The sequence below is a fragment of the Amphimedon queenslandica genome, unplaced genomic scaffold (assembly GCF_000090795.2).
Source record: "Amphimedon queenslandica unplaced genomic scaffold, v1.1 AMPQUscaffold_13277, whole genome shotgun sequence".
In the NCBI taxonomy this organism is placed as follows: domain Eukaryota; kingdom Metazoa; phylum Porifera; class Demospongiae; order Haplosclerida; family Niphatidae; genus Amphimedon; species Amphimedon queenslandica.
In genome coordinates, this window is record NW_003546487.1 from 120942 (window position 1) to 142400 (window position 21459).

General features: G+C 33.6%; 5 protein-coding genes across 5 annotated transcripts; 1 reads left to right on the plus strand and 4 right to left on the minus strand.

Moving 5' to 3' along the window:
- Positions 1-1246: 1246 nt before the first annotated feature.
- Positions 1247-4039, minus strand: LOC109583827 (uncharacterized). Its single transcript, XM_019999311.1, has 9 exons — positions 3859-4039; positions 3138-3408; positions 2879-3085; positions 2570-2819; positions 2456-2511; positions 2296-2400; positions 2097-2249; positions 1851-2044; positions 1247-1799 (listed from the first exon to the last, which is right to left on the minus strand). Exons 1-9 carry the CDS (start codon positions 3988-3990, stop codon positions 1308-1310), a joined length of 1860 nt encoding a protein of 619 aa, XP_019854870.1. The 5' UTR covers positions 3991-4039; the 3' UTR covers positions 1247-1307.
- A 134-nt stretch (positions 4040-4173) lies between these two features.
- On the minus strand, positions 4174-6049 carry LOC100635279 (pectin acetylesterase 5-like). Its single transcript, XM_019999309.1, has 8 exons — positions 5889-6049; positions 5590-5830; positions 5139-5269; positions 4997-5084; positions 4867-4928; positions 4723-4817; positions 4529-4672; positions 4174-4478 (listed from the first exon to the last, which is right to left on the minus strand). The coding sequence occupies exons 1-8, from the start codon at positions 6031-6033 to the stop codon at positions 4248-4250; spliced, it is 1137 nt and encodes a 378-aa protein (XP_019854868.1). The 5' UTR covers positions 6034-6049; the 3' UTR covers positions 4174-4247.
- Positions 6050-6441: 392 nt separating this feature from the next.
- LOC105313569 (pectin acetylesterase 5-like) lies at positions 6442-8248 on the minus strand. Its single transcript, XM_011407102.2, has 8 exons — positions 8085-8248; positions 7762-8008; positions 7563-7693; positions 7281-7368; positions 7157-7218; positions 7012-7106; positions 6821-6964; positions 6442-6763 (listed from the first exon to the last, which is right to left on the minus strand). The coding sequence occupies exons 1-8, from the start codon at positions 8224-8226 to the stop codon at positions 6545-6547; spliced, it is 1128 nt and encodes a 375-aa protein (XP_011405404.1). The 5' UTR covers positions 8227-8248; the 3' UTR covers positions 6442-6544.
- Positions 8249-8452: 204 nt separating this feature from the next.
- Positions 8453-19234, minus strand: LOC100635404 (ATP-binding cassette sub-family G member 2-like). Its single transcript, XM_019999321.1, has 18 exons — positions 19152-19234; positions 19036-19092; positions 18059-18108; positions 17575-17738; positions 16596-16710; positions 15889-16041; positions 14467-14624; positions 14018-14172; positions 13387-13482; positions 11562-11728; positions 11293-11358; positions 10502-10584; positions 10285-10374; positions 10075-10199; positions 9491-9645; positions 9119-9208; positions 9023-9069; positions 8453-8748 (listed from the first exon to the last, which is right to left on the minus strand). The coding sequence occupies exons 1-18, from the start codon at positions 19177-19179 to the stop codon at positions 8589-8591; spliced, it is 1959 nt and encodes a 652-aa protein (XP_019854880.1). The 5' UTR covers positions 19180-19234; the 3' UTR covers positions 8453-8588.
- Positions 19235-19307: 73 nt separating this feature from the next.
- LOC100635531 (alpha-(1,3)-fucosyltransferase 11-like) lies at positions 19308-20874 on the plus strand. Its single transcript, XM_003388224.2, has one exon. It carries the CDS (start codon positions 19328-19330, stop codon positions 20744-20746), a length of 1419 nt encoding a protein of 472 aa, XP_003388272.1. The 5' UTR covers positions 19308-19327; the 3' UTR covers positions 20747-20874.
- The last annotated feature ends 585 nt before the right edge of the window (positions 20875-21459 follow it).

Sequence of the window (21459 nt, forward strand, 5' to 3'; positions counted from 1 at the left end):
ATTCTAAATTGAAAGTTTGTTAAAGCCAGACTTAAATATTTTATATTTAGTAGATGTTTATTGATGCTATTATTTTTATGAAACCATCATGGTTCACATAGATCTAGCTTGTAATTTGTGTTTTTGATAACCCAAATCAGTGGACAATTGATCCAAAAATACAACGTAATTTCAGCAACTTACTCACAAAAAGAATGCTATTCCCACTTTTTTAGAAAACTGGAACAAAAATTGTCATTTGGCTTAGAACTTGGAAGTTCCTAATCTAATAACTATTACAAAAAACAACAGTAGTACCTAATTATTGCCTATGCTGGCAAAGCGTGGGTGAGACCAATGACAACCCAACTGCTTATACTCTTTGCATCTTGAATGATGCATGCGCATATTTAACTTTTTAGAATAGACAACTGAGTTAAGGTTAAAAGAGTTCACTACAATTGTGGTGACATTATTCCTAGATTTTGTACCACAACTGTACTTGTATTCTCAGATGATTCTAAGGAATTTACTACTTGTATTGGATAATTAGCATGAGCATTATTGTGAAGACAATTTTAAAAATTAATTATTTTGAATTAGACTACACATGTTATATAACATGACGATATGAAAGTTGATATCCCGAGACCGAGGATACATTGAATTGATATCACCCTTGGGCCTTCGGCCCTTGGGTGATATCAATTCAAAGTATCCTCGGTCTCAGGATATTGATTCCCATATCATCGTGTTATATATAACATATATATATATAAGAATAAGCATAATGCATGCAAAATACATGTATCACTTGTAGACTGATATCATTTTTAAAACTTAAACTTACTAAAGTAGATCTATAGTAGACTATTATTGGAAGTGTGACTAAGCCAATTACTATGACAAGAAGAACAATGAAAACAACATCCTCAATTTTCTTTGCAATGACCAGCTTCTTACTTTTACTGCACATCTTGTGATTCACAGTGGATGTATCTACAGACCTATCTATGATATTTATAACTTCTGGTCAGCCTAGCTCCTCCCTAGACCCCGGTGTTATGCATCCTTTAAATAGTTAAATAGATAGTCATAATAGACTATCTGTACAAGCACACTTTCTTTTATTAACGGTGTACTGCTGTGCTATTATAGTGTAGTTTTAGTATATTTAAGGTTATGCCAAAGCACAAATGTGTATATTGAAAATGTAATGAAATAAATAGATCCAACCATTATTAATGAAAAGCCACTCTGCAGCAAGTTATTGTTTAGCTTAATCCAACATTTTACATATTGCACACAAAAATTAAAGGTCAAAATTATTAGTAGCTATTAAAAGTCAAGTTATGCACAGTGTTTTCACTTATCTCTGCACTTTTTTCTGACTTTGACAAAGTCTCATCTGGAACACTTTCAGAGGAAGTTATGAAAGAACTTTTTCCACGATACAAGAAACTTGAATACCTCTTTGTCAATTTTACTGCTTTGTTTCCAGTGCTTTTAACTGAGCTCCACTTAAGTATGAAGTTCAAAATGCTCAATGGTATCAAACTCATTAGCATGTACACAATGATACTCATGTAAGGGCTCTCTTCAAATGTTCCTCTATCACATTTTCCAGGAACATAACCAAATGCTTCGCATTCAAAGTATTCTCTTAAAGCTGCTTGAAACTTGCCAGCTTTTGCTGTTGTGTCACTTACATGCCCTAAAATAAAAACACCAAAAATAATAAAAGATGTGAAAACCAAGAGGATTTTTTTCTCTGCAGTGCTGAGCTGGGTACGACTTTTCTTTTTCAAGAAATTAGTTTTCTATCAACAAAACAGAGTATTTATATAAATTCAATATTGTAGTATACATACTTTTCTGATAGTCCAAAGAATTATAATTAGCATCATAACACCAAAAGCAAGTAAAATGTCTATTGGAAGTGTTACAGAATAGAACCACATGGCACCATTGCTGATGCAAAGAGTTGTTGGGAAACGATGAATATTATATTTGAATTTGTCAACAGAAAGGCAAATGATAACAGCTGGCAATGGAAGTAGTATAGCTTTATTAAGAAAAGGAATTATTTCATGATTAGTAAATACAATAATACTCACACAAAACGGTCACAGTTGCAAATATGTACTTGCTACGTCCAAGCTTTTCAAATCTATTTGCTTGGAAGGGAAACAATACTTTGTGAAAGAATATAGCTACATGAAAAAACCACCACAGTGCCAAATTTACAATAGCGTAATGAAATACAACTCCTATATACATTGAAAATAAAAGTTTTAGATAAGTGATTAATTTTACCTGAAAATTTACAAAAAGGAGTTGGGTTTTCAAGTGTCTCCAATAGACTAACTGAACTACAGTATAATCCATACCGATCAATAGCAGTTATGATTAGTACTATAACTATAGATATGGATGCATAGATCTACAATGAACATAAGATTACAATTCCCTTTACCTAATACAATCATGTCTAAGACTTGAAAAAATACCAACACAGAAGGATATACTAGCCTGCAATGATAGACATAATACAATATTAGATCTATAGTTTGGAATTATAGTTGCTAACAATGTTTTATATTCCTTGACAGCAACAATAATTGTAACAACACAAAAAATTAAGCCCAGACCAGTTGCAACAACTTCTGAATAGATCAGTATTTGTGAGTTTAAATGAGAAGTTTGTTCAAAACTGTCACATATTGGCTCACAGATAAACTCTGTTTTAACAAAATCTTCCCTGCACACTATACCATCAGTACCATTGGTATCATTTATGCCTTCAATTGGAATTGGGACAGAAGATGAATCGTTGGCAGCTGTATAAAGCACAAATTATTAGTATAAATAGTATAAATAGATAAGATGATTATCATACCATTTGGTAGTGTAGAACAATCAGGTAAGAGTGAGCCATACCCAAAGTTGTTTGCTAGTGCCCACACGTCTGAACAAACACCTGTACTTATGAGGAGGCAGTCTTCCTTGGTTGCCTTGTAAGATTTTCCAGTTGAGCAATCAGCAAGTGGAAAAAAATATTGACATATAAAAGCTGATGATTGCTGTTGACATTGCTTGTAATGCTCTATAAAAATTGTATTAAAATAATAAATTTACTTATAATGCTGTGACATTACCTAAATAAAGACTGAGTGATCCGATTGTCCCTTCATGTTGATTTTGTTCTTGTTGACTTACTCCAATATTCAATTCATCTTCTCCAATGGTACATTGAAACCATTGATGTAAGAAGTTTCTACAAGCAGTTCCAGTATACTCATGACATTCTGAGACATCATTATCCTGACTCCATGATAGTCTGGTGCAGTTCTGGCTTACATTATTGTTGCTGATTGTACCTCCTTCACTAAAATTCCCGTTGTTATTGTTGTCTGACTCAAATGTGTTCTAAATTAAAAAGTTTATTTAAGCCGGACTTATAAACATTTCATGCTTAGTAGGTGCCTACTCATCATAGTTAACATAGTTTGTAATAGCTGTTAAATAGACCCATTACTCTGTTAAATTGATGTGTGAGAAATTTTAACCATGACAAAAAGTCAGTAGAATGGTTAACTTATATTTCTAGTACTTCCTTTGTTTTGATGACATTACTATAAGATTTCTTAGCTACTATACCACATCTGGCATTGTATTTTTAGATTGCATGCTCAAAGGAATTTACTACCACATGTATCTAATCAGGCAATTAGCAATGTATGATTGTGAAGATATAAAGTTTCATTACTAACTACTTTAAATCACAAACATGACACAAATGAGTGAGCACAATCCATGCAAATATTTTTGTTAAGATAACCAAGATTATCACAAGTATAAATTTAGACCACTACTTACTGAAGTAGATCTATAGTAGACTATTATTGGAACTGTGAATAAGGCCAGCACCACAAAAAGAAGAACAATGAAGAAAACATTCTCGATCTTCCTAGCAATGACCAGCTCTTTCTTCTTTCCTGCACTGGACATTTTGTGTAAAGTTGTGTTTGTGTCTAGCTAACTAATGATATTCATAACTTGTGTAGATCTAGTCCCTCCCCTAAAATTTATTTAGCAGCATGGTGTGTGTTGCACACCACCACTTACAACTTTTAAACTTATGACAAGCATGCAGTGTCCATAAAACAACCATCTCATAATATCTCCATTGTTATAAGGGTTAACAATTTTGGCTTTTAATTTTATATTTATTTTAAATCTGTATCAATAAATTATTATTGCTCATTTTATACAATAGATTTGCATGACTTATTACATGGATATTTACAATCTTTTACACTCTTTGATCCGTCTCTGTTAAAATACCAGTTACTAAATGTAGTAGAAGCAGATTGACCTTTAACAAAAAAATTTCTCCATGGAATCGAAATAAGTGCTTGACAATGTATTAAACAGGAATCAAGAAATGCCCCATCTTTTGCTAATGAAAATATAGGCTCAGAAGCCTTGTTAAAATTCTATAAAATATAGTAATTTTTATTAAAGAATTATGCTAGCATTATTTTACTTCAACGAAATTATAGAAGTGCTTCATATCACTCTCTGTGCATTTTGGTGGCAAGCATTTAATACCCAATATATTTTTCAGTTGCCAAATGTCATTCATTGAGTTCAGTGTGAAAATAGGAGATGATATATAACGATATGTGTACTAAAAAGGATTTTTTTAAATGCTTGTCATCATAATTATTATTATTAAACCTGAGCCATGAAGCACTTCCAAGTTTCATGGGTTGATTCATAGGCAGCAATGCAATCTTGATCAACCCCACCAGAACAGTTTTGTAGATAAAATACTATAAATATCATAATAAGTATTACAACTATATACTATAAGCTGCTCACCATTTTTAAACAAGTATCTCATATACTTGAAGCCATGTTTATTAGGAGCATCAATAAAGTATCTGCATCAGAGTTGATATTGTACAGTTTATAATAATTTATTGTTTAATGAATTATCAGTGTCACTAACCCTGCATCAGATATAGCTCTGTACTTCACAGAAGGAGGAAACAATGATCTGATGTAATCAGCATGGAGATATGTAGCTAATCCACCAGCTAATTAGTAGTTTGCTTTATATTAATTGATTGCACTAGTCTACAATGATGTACCTGAACATCCAGTTAGTATAAACTCTTGTGCATTTTTCATTCCTTTACTCATTAATGACTGGATAATTGCTTGAAGTATCTTAAAACCACGAAAGTATATATCCGTTCCGTGCACTTTAACTGGTTTTTCACTATATAAGAACAAGGAATGATTTATCTAACTAATTAAATGCCCCCAGATATGTATTGAACCCCTGACACTACTGCAATCAAACTTATATCACTAGATCTAGTTTGATTGCAAATATAAGACTTAAAATATTATCATGTTGGATGACAAGTTTGAGCTGATTCTGGTCAAAATTGGATTTTTTTTACAAATTTTTGAAGTTGTTCCAAAATTGGGCCAAAGTCCCTGTACTATACTACAGCATGGACTTTGGCCAAATTTTGCCAAAACATGAAAGGAGTGAATTTTCCAATTTTAAAAAATTTATTATGGCAAACGTACACATAGCCAGCAAAGGAAGCTCCATCACAATATTGAACTTGTGCCATGTTCCAGTTATAGAAGTCAGGATTCTTTTCTTTTGAATCTGAAAACATGCCGGCATTATTAAAGATCATAATTTGTGGCCAGTCTCTTGATGACCCTAGATACGACCTGCTTCGAGCTAGACAGTCTTTCTTATTATAGCACCAGGCACCACCTTGCAAATGAACCACCCAACTATTAACACCAGATCCAAAGCCTATTCATAATATAACATATTTATAATGTAACAGAACAATGTCATTTAAAAACTAGACCTTTTCTAAAATAATATCCTGGAGGTGATCCATCAAGACACACAGCCTCTCCTGGGTTTTCTATTAGAACAAGTTTCCCTTCTCTGCTACATTCAGTATTGTAGACAAGGAAAGACAGAGCAAGTGAGAATACCAAAACAGACATTGCTCTCTTCCTTTCTTCATGTATTTTATGCAATATTATAATTATAATTATATCTATGCGTGGCACAGGTGACAGCCAAGTGTAGTACTATGTTCCCTTTACTTTAATGACACACATCCAAGTATAGTCTATAGTCATACAACCCAATAAAGGAAAAATAGTGCACTGTACATGTGCATTATGCATGGTGAAGTTAGCCATTGGTTTCTAAGAGGAACAAATTGTATTGTCCTTGTAGTTTTTTTATTGTTTATACAAGACCTTGTTAATGCTTTTGAGATTCTGAAAGTTTACTTCCTCTTGTTTGCACTTTAAGGTGAAAATTAGTGCTGTCCCACAAGAGATTTAAAGTTAAAGAATCAGCGGCCATTCTGCAGTTAAAGTCCCTTATGTCAATTCACTTTCAAATTAAATTATTCATTTATACTTCTTTGATATAAATTAATTAGTTTATAATATAACAAATTAATCAGTAATCAAGTTGTATAATATTGTATAATATACTAGAACTCTAGCAGGATTTATTGCAGGGATAAGGACAATCCACAACATTCTTCAGTCCTTCCTTTTTGAAGTACCAGTTGCTAAATGTAGCAGCTGCAGTTTGACCTTTAACAAGCCTACCATTCCAGCCATAAGAGCTCATAGATTGACAGTGCTTTAAACAAGAATTGAGAAATGCTCCATTCGTAGAAGAAGATATTACAGGCGCAGCTGCAACTTTAAATTCCTATCAGTCAAAAATAAAATACCTTAATAACTTAAACAATCATAATACTGCATTTACTTTAGTGAACTTATAAAACTCCTTCATTTGAGTAGCTGTACAACTCGGTGGCAGGCAATCAAGCTCCACTATGTTTTCCAGTTGCCATGTATCAGTCAGAGAATGCAGTGTAAAGGTAGGAGATGATATATAAGGATAAGTATACTAAAAAATAAAATTATAATGCATAGATTTAGCAATGTATTGTATACCTGAGCCATAAAGCATTTCCAAGCGTCATTGGATCCACTATAAGCAGCAATACAATCTTGATCAACCCCACCAGAACAATTCTGCATATTGAACACTATATACAAAAAATAAACAGTTGTTTTCAATGTTATACATGGAGCTAACAATTAGTGTAAACGCTCCTTATGTGCATATCACCATCAACATTTGGAGCATCAATGAAGTATCTATACAATTAAGAATTATAAAATAGCAACTTACTATTATCATGTTATTTTTGATTCCTTACCCAGCATCTGGCAGTACGCGGTATTTTACAGAGCGAGGTAAGAGGGACTTCACACGGTCAGCATGAAGAAATGCTGCTAAGCCACCAGCTAAAGCAATGAGATGTAGTCACATTTTTGGAGCCAACTTTTGGATAATTACATAAATTAATATTATATAAAGTTTAATATAATTATTTTATTGATTGTAAGATCACGCTTTTTACCTTTAAATGCATGCATCTAGATATACTTAACTGAAAATTTTCATCAGATTTCAATGTATCATAGTTCTATAGTTCTACCTGAACATCCAGTGAGTATAACTTCTTCTGCACTGTTCATTCCACCATCTTTCAATGATTGTATGATTGCTTCAAGTATTTTAATGCCTCGGAAATATATAGAGGTACCACTAACTTGCACTGGACTCTCACTAATAATAAAATATAAAACAATAATAATGATGATAATAATAATAATAATAATAATAAGTAAGCTTACACATAACCAGAATATGATGCTCCATCACAGTATTGAACATGGACTACATTCCACTCATAGAAGTCAGGATTCTTTGTCTTCAGGTATGAGAGCAAGCCAGAATTTAAATATGTATAAGGAGCTTTTTGTGGCCAATTTTTTGAAGACCCTAGATCAGTTTTGCTCCACTTAAGACAGTCATCTTTATCATAGCACCAGCCACCACCTTGCAAGTGAAGTATCCATTTATTGACACCAGAACCAAAACCTAGATATACAAATTAAATACAGAAAAGCATGAATCACATATTAATATCATGATTTAATTATGAACTTCAACCAACCTTTTCTGATATAATATCCTGGAGGTGATCCATCAAGACAAAGAGCCTCTCTTGGATTCTCAACTAAAACAAGGTTTGCATCTCTACATTCAATGATGCAGAGAAAGAAAGACAGGGCAAGACCATATGCAATGAGAAACATTGTGTTTCTTCACTCGCAAATGCTACAATAGTCTGAATAGTATAAATAGATTTTGTTGCAATAGACATACAATAGGCTGCCAAATTGAGTACTAGATTATTCTGTAAGCCAATTTTCACTTTTAGAGAATAGCAACAGGAAAATTGGTGCTTTATACTTGCCATCAATGTGCAATTGTGCATTGATTAATGATTAATTAATGTATAATTATTCTGAATCAATACGATTATTAATAATAATAGCTGGACCTAAGAATAAAACCAGCCCACAGTATTATTATGAAATGGTAGAAAAATAATAAATCATTAAATGATGAGATTAGCTACATATATTGAGTTAGGCATGCAGACTGTAAGTTTTCTCTACTTTTCTTTTTTCAGTAACCTCAGGGTCAAGTAAGTTAGAGAGAAGAATATCGTTACAATTCCAGCCAGTCCAATCCAGTCATAGAACAACCAGTCTGGATTGAATCCTTGTATTTCAAGCAATTCCTCACCCGGGACAGAACGGACTGTATTATTACTAAAGGAAAAGGAAACAATACAATTATAAAGTGGCTTGAATGACAGACAACAAAATGGATAATACAAAGATCAATTAAGTTGTACATCAGCAAAACGCTATGTGTGCCAGTGGTGGCAATATAATCTTAACAAAAGTATAAAAAAGGTTCCAAAACTCATTGTCAGAGTCAGCTCAAACTTTCTACATAGCATAAGTACATCAATATTCAGCAATCAAGAACACTCATCAAAATATCACACATGCACATGTAGATTACTATACTATAACTTACAATGTGAGATCAAAGACAAGACCATCCACTTCGTTAACAACCAATGCCTATTGACATGATTCATAACACACAGTAGGAGGATATACTAAGACCTACCTCAACAGCATATCTGAAGACTGAAAAGTATTGGAACCATCTTATCCAAACAGGCAATGACTCCAAAGTGATCAGAAAACCACCAAACAACTGAATAATAGACCAGGGTATTATTATCATGTAGTGTAGAAATATTATTGATTTCACTAATGAGCTATGATACACATTCTATGTGCCAATGTTTAGTTAATAATAATAATAATAATAATAATAATAAATAATAATAACAATTCCTATTATATTGTTTTAACTATTGTATGTGCCAATAATGTGGCAATAGCATGTACATCTACATGCATGATATAACAATTAGCAAGTACATGTACAATTAGCAAGTACATGTACATTTGTACATTGATACGACGAACTCACCATTTGAATGACAAATGACATGGCAACAAACAGAGTAGCAAGACCAGTCACACGGAACATGGCACTGAATAGAAAAGCAATGGAAGAGGCAGCAAGTGTGGTCAGGAAGAGTGTCAGGAAGAATATGAAGAACTTGTCAGCAGCAACCTGAAATCCTAGAATAAAAGAGACTTCTTTATCAATGTGAGATACAAATCAATAATATACATGTACATGTACTGTATTTTCTTAAATAAAAGCCCTCAAAAAATTAAAAAAATAAAATAAAATAACTTAGGCCCAGAGCAGGATTCAAATCAGTGATCGCAAACATATGACTTCAGGAACTTAAGGCAGTATCCACAAGGCTACTGAGTTACTTCAAGGCTAGATTTGCATATTTATAGTTGAACTCTATCGCTACCCTGGCGTTCATTTGCATACAGCTTTTATTTAAGGAAATACGATACATGTATATTAGTGAAAAAATGTAATGTAAATGTAATTTTTAAATGTACTACTACTAATATGCACTAATGTACATGTAGATGTGAATGAGTCTGCTTATTTTTGTATGGTCACCATTGAGTTCTTGTATATCTTACCTAACATGAAATATGCAACAGTTGAAAAGAAGATGAGAGGTATGAGTCTCAGAGGGAATATGTCACACAATAGTTTAGCAACGAAATAAACTGATACACGATAGAAACCACTAGCATTCTCGTGTCTAAAAATAATTTTTAAAAATACATAAAATAATGTATACAAAATATTGCTATTGCGGCACTTTATGGCAGGTGTACAGTGCTTACATGAACAATGCTTTCTGCCTTATGAAAATATCCACAGCATTCATGTTGCTAAATATCTGATTCATTACCATGAAGAAGATTGCACCAATCCTACACAAGAATAGGCATTATTTTATACAATACTTTTACAAAGCATTAAGGCCATTAAAATATAAATTATATTATTATTAATTAATTATAATCATTATTATTATCAAATGTATACTCCCACTATTACCTGTTCTGATATCCATTGGGTCCAGTGTCAATATCAAAATACAACGCACCAACCACAACACCAAATATGATATTAACAATAATCTATACAAAGAATAAAAGAAATAATAAATAATATATGTACATGTACTGGTACATGTACCGTATTTGCTCTAATAAAGGCCCTACTCAAATAAGCGCCTATCACTAATATATTACCACTATAAATATGCATATTTCAGCCAGTGTTATGTACATGTAACTTGTGGTTAGAGTGGTCCAAATAGCCTAACTGTTCAGCCTCAGGCTGCGTTTACACGGCAACGAAAACGATGCAATCTGTTCAGTTTTGTGCCTGTTTTATGCTTCTGTTTACACAGAAACGATTGAAAACGTGATAGAATCTTGATAGGACTCTATGGAAACGAAAACGGTGTTCAAAGTGTATCGTTTTAAAAACGATACGTTTTGCATTGCTGTGTAAACGCAGCCTCAGTCTTCAGAACATAGAGTTGCAGGTTTGAGCCCGGGTTTTGGATTTTTTTTTTGTTGTTTTTGTGATTTTTGCCTCTATTAAGCAATAAACGCCTAGGCCCTTATTCGAGGAAATATGGTACATTATCAGCTAGTAGTACATGTACATGTACATGTAACAATACACTAATGTAATTGTGCTGGTAATGGACGGTTAAATTGACAAACAAAAGTGACTTCTGTAAGGTATACATGTATATTATAACATGTAGGATTGATTGTTAGTAGCTTTGTATTTGTTAGATATTTCGTACATGTACATGTACATGTAGTTGGTACCTGTATAACTGAGAGTTGAGGATTACGCAATATATTCAAGATGGACCTCACAATGACAACAAATAACTAGAAAATAAAGCAAAAAAAAATTGTTTTAGTAACAAGAAAAATGGAATTAAAATATACATAAGTGAACAATTAAAATCAGCCAAAAAGAAAATACATGTACATGCATGTATGCTAAGAAAGTATGGTAGCTAGCTTATGTTAACAACACTACAGTACATGTACAAGTATATATGTACATGTACATGTACTATGATTTATACCTGCCAAAATACATTGGTTACATATCCATACTGAGAGCGTATCTTGACTCCTTCTTGTTTCTCTCTCTCCTTAAACTCCTCTATTATGATGCTCGATTTCTTAGCGTTGTCCTGACCCAATTGTGAGCGAGTATAGCTTGAAGCAAGAGCACAACCAGACTCATCAACTATCACATATATTTGATTGTAAATTGTTAGAAGAATTTAGGAAAAGCATCGACTATAGCCCATGGTTTTGTCAAAAAATGGCTTCAAAATCACCCCAAATTTTTATTAGATTTTCTGATGTATGTCCTAGCTTATGTTATGTAGAAAGTTTGAGGTGGTAATTTTTGGAAAAACTATGGGGCTATTTATTTGAAATGTGCTCATAACATTCCTAGGAATTTTATGCCGGATTCACTTCAAACTTTCTACACAGCATAAATACATCAATTATGTATCAGAAAATGTAATAAAAATTGGAGGTGATTTTTAGCCATTTTTTGAAAAAACCATGAGCTATAGCCTTGGGTATTTTTGGATTTTGGCTACTTTTAAAAATTGGTCATAACTTGAAAAGTTGAACTTGGAATCAGCTCAAACTTGCTATGCAGCATAAGGACATCAATATGTATCAGAAAATGTAATAAAAATTTGGGGTGATTTCGGAGCCATTTTTTGGAAAAAAACATGGGCTATAGCCTTGGGTATTTTTCAGATTTTGGCAAATTTCTTTAAATGGCTGTAACTCAAAAAATTGAACTCGGAATCAGCTCAAACTTGCTATGTAGCATAAGGACATCAATATGTATCAGAAAATGTAATAAAAATTTGGGGTGATTTCGGTGCCATTTTTTGGAAAAAACAATGGGCTATAGCCTTGAGTATTTTTCACATTTTGGCAAATTTGTTAAAATGGCCGTAACTTGAAAAATTAAAGTCAAAATCAGCTCAAACTTGCTATGTAGCATAAGTACATCAATGTGTATCAGAAAATGTAATAAAAATTTGGGGTGATTTTTTGGCCATTTTTTTTGGAAAAAAGCATGGACTATAGCCTTGGGTGTTTTTCACATTTTGGCAAATTTGTTAAAATGGCCATAACTTGAAAAATCAAAGTTGGAATCAACTCAAACTTGCTATGTAGCATAAGGACATCAATATGTATCAGAAAATGTAATAAAAATTGGGGGTGATTCGGAGCCATTTTTTGGAAAAAACCATGGGCTATAGCCTTGGGTATTTTTTCACATTTTGGCAAATTTGTTAAAATGGCCGTAACTTGAAAAATTGAAGTCGGAATCAGCTCAAACTTGCTATGTAGCATAAGGACATCAATATATATCAGAAAATGTAATAAAAATTGGGGGTGATTTTTTAGCCATTTTTTGGAAAAAAAGCATGGGCTATAGCCTTGGGTATTTTTCACATTTTGGCAAATTTGTTAAAATGGCCGTAACTTGAAAAATTAAAGTCGGAATCAACTCAAACTTGCTATGTAGCATAAGGACATCAATATGTATCAGAAAATGTAATAAAAATTGGGGGTGATTTTTAAGCCAATTTTTGGAAAAAAGCATGGGCTATAGCCTTGGGTATTTTCACATTTTGGCAAATTTGTTAAAATGGTCGTAACTCAAAAAATTGAAGTCAGAATCAGCTCAAACTTGCTATGTAGCATAAGGACATCAATATGTATCAGAAAATGTAATAAAAATTTGGAGTGATTTTTTAGCCATTTTTTGGAAAAAAGCATGGGCTATAGCCTTGAGTATTGACTCAAATTTATCACATTTTGAGATACAATATTACACCAAGAGTATACTGTTTTGATAGCACTTACTCTTAGTGTTGGATTGTTTCTTCATTTCTCTTTCACAGCGATTGATGACATCCAATAAGAAATCTGCAGGATTGTCATGTTCCTCACACGCATAACCTAAATAAATCCAGAAAATAAAGATAAAAATACAGACAGAGAAAGAGAAAGAAAGAAAGGGGAAAAAGAAGTTTAAAATTAAAAAAGAAATAGGCAAAATCAAAATCTGTATTAATGTACGTGTACATTCATTAAATTTTCATTGTTTGTCCCAAAAACAAATCCCACATCAACTACATACAGCACGTATACATTATACATGTACATGCACGTGTACATATATGTGACCATAATTGACAAAAGGTACCTTATGGCGGGTAGTGAAATTTGTCTTTCTAGCCTAAGAATTCCAACTTCCTGAGCCCCATCTATCATAAAATTACTCCACAGGATGCAAAAAGTTACCATGAAACTTTTAGAAACAATGATTGTCTAACAAAGCACTCACAGGTTGATATTTGCCATTATTAAGATCAATTTTAAAATCCGCCATAAGGGCCCTTTTGTCAATTATGGTCACATATGGTATTAATCATCATTAACAAATAGTCATTCTACATACATCATACTCTTATTCTAATGATTCTATACTTACCCAATCTGTTAAAGTGTTCCAATACTTCATACCGTCTTCCATGATACACCATCTCACCTTGTGACAACAGAGTGAGTGTATCAAATTGTTTATAAATGGAGTAGCGAGGCTGATGAATGGAGAGTACAACAACACGATTATTGACTGAAGATATGCTACACAAATAAAAAAAAATGAAAAAAGAAATTACACATTTAAAATGAACTTTATGAGTAGTACTAAATTAAATAAAAATAGCCAAGAATTCTATCATCATTACTGAATTCATTATTAAAGCCTGGTTTACACTCGTCATAAAACGTAATACAAATGAATGTAAAATTAAAATTAAGCTAATTTTGCATCAACTTGAAAGTGTTTTCGCATCAAAAGGTCAGATCACCCACGCACTTTTTGACCGTTTTGTCAAAATAAACCTAGCTTAAGTGACATACATGTACATTTCTTACTGTTTCAATAGCTGCACTACAGACTCAGCAGTGTATGCATCAAGCCCTGTAGTTGGTTCATCAAGAAAGAGGAACTGAGGCTCTATTATGAGCTCCATACCAATGTTAGTCCTCTTTCTCTCTCCTCCGCTTATTCCTCTAAAGAACTCTGTACCAACCTAAAGCAATAATAAATAATAATGTCAATTTCCAACTCTTTCCTTTAATGTTAAACAGAGAAGGTAAAACATACAAAATGAACATTAAATAAAGATACAATATACATATCATGGTAAAGCTCATAATCTTCTGCTGCTTGTACTAAAGGCCTTTCTTTTAACAGCATTCAATAGATAACCAATGGCAGCTGGATCAGAAATACTATCAAAATATACATGATCCTGAAGATAGTGTGGAATCAATTGATGCGCATTCAATGCGCATTGATGAGCCGACTTCTGGAACCGGTTTAAGTGTAGAAAGGCTTTTAGTCAAAGAAGCTTTAATGCTGCCTTGTGTACATGTAAGCAAATATTTCTGTGTTCCTCCAAACAAATTTAGGCAAAGAATTCGGTTCTAATAAACTTAGCACTTAGTCAAACTAAGTTAGAGAGCTGCTCTTGCAATTATGGCATTCTTTGTAAGATTAAGTATAGACAAAACTCAATCATTTTAAATGTGAATCACTTCAAGATATATAATTATTAAGAATGTTAATAATAAGCTTAGCAATAACAACGATTATTAGCTGTTAAGTGCTAACAAATAAAACTAATTCATGTTTAGTAAAGTGCAATTCAACCAAAACATACATGTACATGTACATACAAGCATAGCTGCATAAACAAAATAAGCTTTCGACTATAGGATACGGTTATAATAATATCAACCTTAATTTATTAGTGTAAACTCAAGATGACACAGATGACCGCCTTAAGTAAACAGTGAATCTCAATTACTAAACCAGCAATAAATTACCATGGAAATCATGCTCTGTTGTGGTCAGTAATAAGTAGGTGCATCTATTTAATGACTGACCACACAGAGCATGTGTATAACACATTTCTGCCTGAAAAATCACAATACATCTGACAAAACTACTACTACTAGTACTACTACTACTTATTATTATTATTATTATTATTATTATAAAGAAAGACAAAAGCACAATACAACACAACACACAGACACACACAATAAAATGCAATAAGGACAAAACAAGAAATAAGAGAAACAAAACAAAACAAGATAAAAGATAAAACAAAGAACAAGAAAGAAAGAAAGTCAGCACTGGCCATGAATCCAAAACAGATGGGATGGTTACTATCTAACAATAGACCAATGACCCAAATAGAAGCATACCATTAAATGTAGTAGTTTCAGAATGCACAATAAACATTATTATACTCTACATGTGTACACAATGTGTGTGTATATATATACCTTAGTATCAGCACACTCATTCAGTCCAAGCTCATCAATCGTCTTTTTAACTCTTTCCTTCTTCTCTTCCCACGTCATTGTGTTGGGCAGACGGAGGGCAGCAGAGAAATAAAGATTCTCACGAACTGTTAGAGTACCCATCACCACATCATCCTGAAGGAAGAGAGAGAGGAAGGGAGAGAGAAAGAATTATAAATAAAAAATTAGGATGCATGTACATGTATCTTGTGTAATTATATTCCCAAGAGTATATACATGTACATGTACATTTCATTTAGCAGTAAGCTACTCTGATATTTACATGCAAGCGCAAATTATACATGTATGTTTCTATCAAGGGACTAATAAATGTAAAAGTTTATACTCTTGTACATATAGAGTGATTTTCCTTAAACTTGCATGATAGGCAAGCAGAAATGTGCTATATGAACATGCTCTAGCTGTTGTGGTCAGTATTAAGTAGGTGCATCCATTTAATTCTTGACCACAACAGAGCGTGTTCATAACACATTTCTGCTTGTCTATCATGCAAGTTTAAGGAAAATCACTGTACATGTATAGCAAATTGCAAACCAATTCATAAACCAATCTATGAACTTCAAAAGGATTGTCTAAATTGAGGTGTGTCTTGTATTGTGTGGTCACATAACCACCTACAGTTGGGTCTATGCAAATCCTGTACATATACTTGTATGTGATTGATTTACTTGAACAACATATCCACTGGCACACTTAAAGTTATCAGGCTGTCTCTCTCCATTGATCAATACTTTACCAGCAATACCTTTCTTTCCTTTACGACCAGCCAATATGTCCAAGAGACTGAGAGAGAAAGAGAGAGAGGGGGGGAAGAAAGAGAGAGGATAAGAGAAAAGTTAATAAGCATAAAAAGAGAAATTTAAGACATAAAGAGATAAAGAAGTACTAATAAGAAAATCTACTACACACTACAATGTACATTAGGCCAATTATACTCCATAATGTTTGTACACAAAACAAAATATCGAATGCCCCCAAACATAATAAGTACAGTACCTATTACACAATAAATAACACATAGGGGGCATATTTCTCCAGGAAATATTTCACAAAAAGCATCTTTCAACCTATATTCACAAGAAATTTTTTTTTGCGTTTTTTTTCTACTGACCATTATCAGTATGAAAAAATGATAATAATTATGATGAATCTATGTGAATTAAAATTATACATGTACAATATGGTATATTCGGTACATGAAATACCGTACGGTTGGTAATATTCGAGGGTCCAAAATTTTGTGTTTTCTCCAAAATGTCCTTAGAAGCTAATATTCGTGGGTACAAATATTCATGGATGGCAGTTAGCAAACTTCTTTTCACTTGGATCTACTGGACTAGCTTCCAACACATGGCTTATAGTGGAATATGGAGTAATAGACAAAGACTTTGGCTCCTCCACTGGCTTGGAAATGGTAGTTAGAACTCTGCATGGCCCGTTAATTAGTTTTTATGTGTGGGTGGGTAGGGGTTAAAATTTCGTGGATAAAAATTAACCACGAAATTAACGAAAATTAATACCCCACGAAATTTACCAACCGTACGGTACTACATGTATGTGTAGTATACTTCATGGAATCTGAGTATATGTATATGGTATAGTACTATACAAATACTTAGTACTATACAAATACTTAGTACTGCTTGCCTTGTTTTTCCACTGCCAGTTGGTCCCATGATAGCGTTAAGTCCAGGCTCCATTAGTCCAGTGATGTCTTGTAGTATCGTTTTATTTGGTAGCCTCTTGCAGCACCTCCACTGTCCTATCTCATACCCTATACCATTAAAGCTTATACCTTGTGAACCAAAACTCTGTGAAATAAAAGTATAAGGAATGTAACCGTATAGCAGGAAATTTTGGAGGGAATTAAATTTGGCAAATTGGTGTTTTGATAGTACTTCGGCAAAATAAAAATCTGTCATTTTCAGCCATTATACGCATGCTCAATGGCACGTGGCCACAAATTCACCAAATTAAAATCTACCAATCACCAAAATTTAGAAATTCATCAAATTTTACTTCCTCCAAAATTTCCCGCTTTACGGTATACTAGCAAGGTAACGTAATACATTAAGTTGTATTCTCCCTCATTTAATGCATGAGTCATTATTCAATTTATACATTTACTTACCTTTGAGTCATTGATGGTGATAAAGGCAGTTGAAACGTGAACGTTATTTGCTAAAAAACAAATACAATATATGTTTATGGAGTAAAATCACACAAAACAAGGACAATCTATTTTATATACAAAATTTTTAAAAAGCCACAGACTAATTCACTTACAATGGCTGTTTAGTAATGCTTGTGGTTAGTATAAAGATAAGTACCATACTACTGCTACTCTTGCACTACGAAGAGGCTTTTTTTCATTGAAAGACTGAGGCTATGTTTACACAGCAACGCAAATGCATCATTTTAAAAGTATCCACTTTGAACACCATTTTTGCTTCCATAGAGTCCTATCAAGATTATATCACGTTTTCATTTGTTTCTATGTAAACAGAAGCATAAAACAGGCACAAAACTATACTGATTGAATCGTTTTTGTTGCTGTGTAAAAGTGGCTTGAATGCCATTAAAAGAGAACAAAGGATTACACTTATGGTGCTAATGATGAGCTGAGTGTGTGGTATTTAGCATTCTCAGCAGGTATTGAAACACTGACACGTATAGTAAACTGCTAGTAATACATTAAGAAATCCCAAGATGCATATAATTTGGAGTTTATATTTCACAAAAAAAGCTCATAGTTGCCTAATGATGCTGAAATGACCACACCTTTGATTAATGAGTTGATAAAGAAGAAAAGCCACTTTAGTTCTTGGCAATATTATAGGTACAGGCAGTAAAATACTGTGTCCATAAAGTTGTACAAGCATAAATGGGGGGGGGGGGACAGCAACTATATGCAGTAGTTTGAAGAGGTTAAATTGTAGGTGAAGATTGAACATAAAATTAGAGCAAGCATTTCAAAAAGTTACGGTCAGACCTCTCCATAAGTTTACATTAGAGTTGGGAATAGTAAATATCATAGCCGAGTCTTATGTTCATTACAAATTATCACTACTACGCGTTGACCTTTCTTGACCTATTGTACTTATTAACCTTCATTCTTGGACGGAACAACTTTTAGCTGACGGCCAGGACTCCCATTGCTTTCTTCTGTAACAAAGGAAGGAAAGATGAACAATAGAGCATGATAAAAGCTATGGCGCACTCACGGACTGTCTCTAAATCCACGATATCCATACTTCGACCTCCTCTGTCTTGTTGAGTTGAGCTTGTTATGTAATCAAAGCACACGTGTAATCTTGCATAATGAATTAATTAACACACCAGCTAAATTGGGTGTGGCTCATTTGCAAAAAAAGTAAGGGCGGGGCTGGATGATGACAAGATGAGATACTTCTTCAAAATAAAAAACAACAGAAAGCTTTTGCTCTTTCTCTTGCCGTCAGTACTCTTTTTCATATACCTTTCATCCTACATAGGAGTGGGGTCAATTAAGGAGGGAGAAAACTTTGAGTTTGAGCCTGAGGACATAGTAGCCCAGGAGATTGTCATCCTACCACCTGAAAACAAGAATGAGAATGACCCCCCAATTTTGATATGGTGGACCCCGTTTACTCCAAACAAGAGGATCCTACGGTCCTGCTCAGCCGGGCAATGTCTAATTACGCATAGCAGAGCAGAAATAGATAATCCAAGGACAGAGGCTGTCATATTCTATGGCTCAAGCTTAAAGTGGACCGACCTTCCCTTGCCAAGGAGAACTGAGGTTTATTGGGCATTGCTACATGAAGAATCCCCAAAGAATAACTGGGGACTGACCAGCCCTGAGGGCATATCATTATTTAATCTCACGTCTACTCCTAGTCGTAATTCATCCTATCCACTTGTCACTCAGTACCTAAAAGGTCTCAAGAATCTTCTCCGTCCACTAAAGACCCCGATCGAAGAAAAGAGTACAGGCGATAAAGGTCTTGTGATGTACCTGCAGCTTGATTGTGATCCTCCATCAGATAGAGACTCGTATGTTAAGGAACTAATGAAATACATTAAAATAGACTCGTATGGTCAGTGCCTGCATAATAAGGACCTGCCCAAAGGACTCAGAGATCCTGCGACTGGAGCAGACTCTGAGGAGCTGCTCAATATCATATCGCAATACAAATTTGCAATAGCCATAGAGAATGCAATATGCAATGATTACATCACCGAGAAGTTTTGGAGACCATTTTATGCCGGGACAGTACCCATTGTGAAGGGCTCGCCAACAATTAGAGACTGGGCACCAAGCAATCACTCTATGATACTAATAGATGACTATCCATCACCTAAAGAACTGGCTCATTACTTGCACTACCTGAATGAGAATGACAACAAGTATGCAGAGTATCTGGAATACAAACAAGCAGGGATTGGAAATGTAAAACTCATTGATGCAGTAGAGAAGAGGGAATGGCAGATTAATGACTACACATCAGGCTCCATCACTCACATTGATAGCTTTGAATGTTTTGTATGCAACAAAGCAATAGAGAAGAGAAAGGGGCTAGAAAGACAGCCACTTGTAGCTAACAGCAGTCATTATAACTGCCAATATCCCCAGCCCCTAGTTAAAAGAGCAAAGACTGATGCTTGGTGGAAAGACATGTTACTGGTATGGAGACAAGCAATGAGTACAGAAAGGAAGCGAATGGTAGCCATTACTAAAGCTATAAAAGAAGGGAAAGGACAGTCAGAAGTTGAGAGTGCATATAATAGTGTGAAATTACCTGATGATGTAAAATATAGTGATGATTTATTTCAATGATACTATTCTTTTTGTAGATCAATAGCATTTAGGTCATCAGTAAATTTATCAAAACATTATGAATATATATTGTGTCACAACTTTATATTTAAGTTTGATAGTTTTAACTAAAGTTAAATTTTACTAAACACAGAAGAAAATTACAATACATAAACTGAAATAAAATATGCAAGAACAAAATGATAATATTATGAGTTAAGAAGTGGTTCTCTTTCATTGCACGACTGATAAAAGGAATCACATTCATTTAAATTCCTTTGATGAGCAAGTGGACGATCAAACTTAGACTTAATAGTGACAAAAAGCTCATTCATTTTGTTGAAGAGTTTCTTTCCAAATGAAAAATGACTCATAATGACACAAAGCAAGATGATGATGATGATCAGATGACAGAACGTAGCTAGAATTGCCCATTTAATACTACCAGTGGCATCATTAATACACCATAAAGAACTAGTGACAATAATGATATCTGAATAAATTACTGTACTGAGAACATTGAGGTCCATACGCTTGAAAGGATGGGAAAATCCAACTATATTCAAGTACACGCAAGCAACTGCAATGCCAAATATTATACCAAGAGTTGGATTAGTACCAACAGAGACAGTACCAATTAAATATGTAAAAGCAACGAAAATTGTAGAGAATGAAAAAAAGAATTCTCTATTTGGTCTATACGGAGCATGAATTGCTTCATAAATTGGACGAAG